The sequence below is a fragment of the Contarinia nasturtii genome, unplaced genomic scaffold, assembly GCF_009176525.2.
Source record: "Contarinia nasturtii isolate CC-2019 unplaced genomic scaffold, AAFC_CNas_1.1 Cnas_scaffold_2864, whole genome shotgun sequence".
Lineage (NCBI taxonomy): Eukaryota > Metazoa > Arthropoda > Insecta > Diptera > Cecidomyiidae > Contarinia > Contarinia nasturtii.
The window spans coordinates 17,785-20,549 of NW_022200181.1; the positions used below are offsets into that span (position 1 = coordinate 17,785).

The window sequence follows — 2,765 nt, forward strand, 5'->3', positions numbered from 1 at the left end:
TGCAGTTTTTTACATTATTTGCCATTGTAAGTGATGGTAGCTTGATTCATAATCATCATTATGCTATTGTATATGCAATAGACTCCACTTAAGGTGCATTTTCCAAGGCGACGATTGCAATCGTCCACGATTTTTTTTCAAATCGGGCGTCAAAAAAACCACAAATAATGAATCGTTCACGATTTTGGCGTCAAAAAAACCATTGATCTCAATCGTTAACGATTTTGGCCAACGATTTGAAATCGTACACGATTGTAATCGCCGCCTTGGAAAATGGACCTTTACCGAGTACAATTTATACCAAGAGGTACTCGTACTTTGGCAAGGCCACAATTTAATCAAGCCTAGCGAACTAACAAATAATTGTTATAAACTATTGTCTAAATTTAGTATTGTTTGAATGTTGTTGAATGAGGGCTGCTACTACAGCGGCTGCAGATGTACACTGTTGACATTCTGATTCTGACCTCGATACAACGGCAATGGCTGATTGTTGTCAACACGGCGTGGTCTCCGTACATTTGGATGAATTGTCCGCTTGAACACCACGCATTCACCTACCGAATGATACATAACAAAAACACATTACATGTATAACAATTGCTTCAAAATCTGTATCAATTTCAATTGATTGCATACCTTTGTAGAGGATCAGCTTCGCTGCTGCGATATCACGGTGCCATACAGTTGTGAGCGTTGGTTGTGCTCCGGCAGCTCCCTCGATTTCAACGTTTGCAACATTTGGTAGCCATGTTTTGAAGAAGCGTTGCTTCTTTGACACCAAACGACCTGCATTCGGTCCATCTCGAAGAGTTGCAGCAATGACATCGCCTATATCACGCATCTCGCGCCACATTCGTTCAATTGTTCGTCGCATTTGTAGTAATCGTTTGCTCACATTGGTTACGATGGTTCGTGGTAGTCCAACAATTGGATTTGGTACACAACCCACACATTTCTTGTATCGATCACGTCGAGTTTCTTGTGGAAATCGCTTGAAACACAATGGGCAATGCTGTGATGTCATGTATTCATCGACCATTCGAATGATGCAATTTCCACGTTTCATGATGGCTGCAATCAGTTTGCGAGTGCCTGGGCATCGCACGTGTTTTTTGATTTTGATCGGTGAGTTGGCTGGTGTGGATCCACTGGCTCCCATGTAGAAAATTGATGGTTGATTGCGTGTCAGTTTGCAAGCCGTTTTGTCGATCGCACGAACCGAGTCGATATGCTTGTCCAATCCCAAGCGTGCATATTGCTTACACGTGTACGTTTCAATGCCATCATTCATAACTCGTAGTCGATGTTCAATATACGAGCGCCATGATGTTTCTCTTGGTGATGGCATTGTACCCAGAGTCGCTGCAACTCGATTGCGATCAGCTTTCTCGTCGTATGTAAATAATCGGGTGATTCGTTCGGCTTTTGCATCACGTCGGCCTTGTTTCGCATCCCAGTGATACCGTTTGCTGGATATGCGCAAATTCACCTAACAAAATGATAACAACAAAAACGACATTGTATTCACAATCACAATCACAATATCAATCACTTTCATTCATTATGAAAAATTGAATTTACCTCTTCTTTGGTATCCAAATCACGACGCACTGAAGCGTTCCAGGTTTTCATGCCCGGGTCACAGCCAATAGCATACTTCAATTTGTTCCCTTTGTACATTTTCATGATTTCAGCATCACTTATTTCGAGTGGTGGTAATTTTGGCTTTTTGTACATCACCGAAACAGACACACCGTCCGAACAAATTTGGAAATCGAAATACTTTTTGAAATGTACCAGTTGTTGAATTTTTTCCACATTGAAAAACAGATTCCAACTTAAAATTTTATTTCTGCGGAATTCGTTGCTCGTTATGTTGATCGAATTGGTCGTTTTATCTTTGCGTTTTTTCAAACCGCACTTCAATGGCACCAATTTTACACTGGCTAGGATGGTGTACAATGCGTCGGTATCGATGCGAATGTGACGACGTTGGAAACTGCACATTGGTACAACGACAAAATTTTTAATTTGTGGTGCATCACGACGACATTTGTACTCATTGTGATACCATTGGATTTCACGTTGAATATGTATCCACATACGAATCGAATGGAACCAATTTTCGCTGACATATGCTTTAATGTTGCAATCTTCTGGTGCACCTAACCAACGTAGCTCATCCAACAACTCGCCCAATCGAAGCTGTCGCTCAACATCGTCATTCATGTTGTCTTTCCGATGATATGCGTAGTTAACGGCATTTTTGATGTCAGTTTCATCGTAATATGGCAATTCATTGGGCGAGCCGTACAAGTTGTTAAAGTAGTTATAACGAATTGCATTGTCATTGAGCTGGAATGTCTTTAGCTTGAAAAATTTTCTTAAACGGGATTCGCAATGCGTTTTCAAGTTTGTTCGAACGTTGTCTTCGTATTGTTCATACAAGTACTTGAAACTATTACCAAATCCACCATTGGTGGGCCAATCGATTCTAGCAGCGTCTACCAACTGTCGAAAATCCGGTAGCATAAGAAAGACTTTGCCGATGTTGTCACGTAGTACTGCCTTAAAACAACGTTTAATCATGCTGGATCCATCATCCCATCCCATACAAAAAATTCATCATCAAAGTGATCAACAGCTTCATTCACCTATTCACAAACAAACGAACAAACAATCGAATCAATTCATGCAAATACAATAGTGCAAAATATCGCCCGTAAATTGCGTATAGAAAATGATGAAATAATATCGAAAAA

General features: G+C 40.5%; 1 protein-coding gene across 1 annotated transcript; it reads right to left on the reverse strand.

Annotated features, from left to right (window-relative positions):
• Window positions 1-389: 389 nt before the first annotated feature.
• Window positions 390-2,645, reverse strand: LOC116349458. The gene is made up of 4 exons (XM_031780877.1): window positions 1,585-2,645; window positions 1,404-1,492; window positions 640-1,265; window positions 390-557 (listed from the first exon to the last, which is right to left on the reverse strand). Exons 1-4 carry the CDS (start codon window positions 2,614-2,616, stop codon window positions 424-426), a joined length of 1,881 nt encoding a protein of 626 aa, XP_031636737.1. The 5' UTR covers window positions 2,617-2,645; the 3' UTR covers window positions 390-423.
• Between the last annotated feature and the right edge of the window lie 120 nt (window positions 2,646-2,765).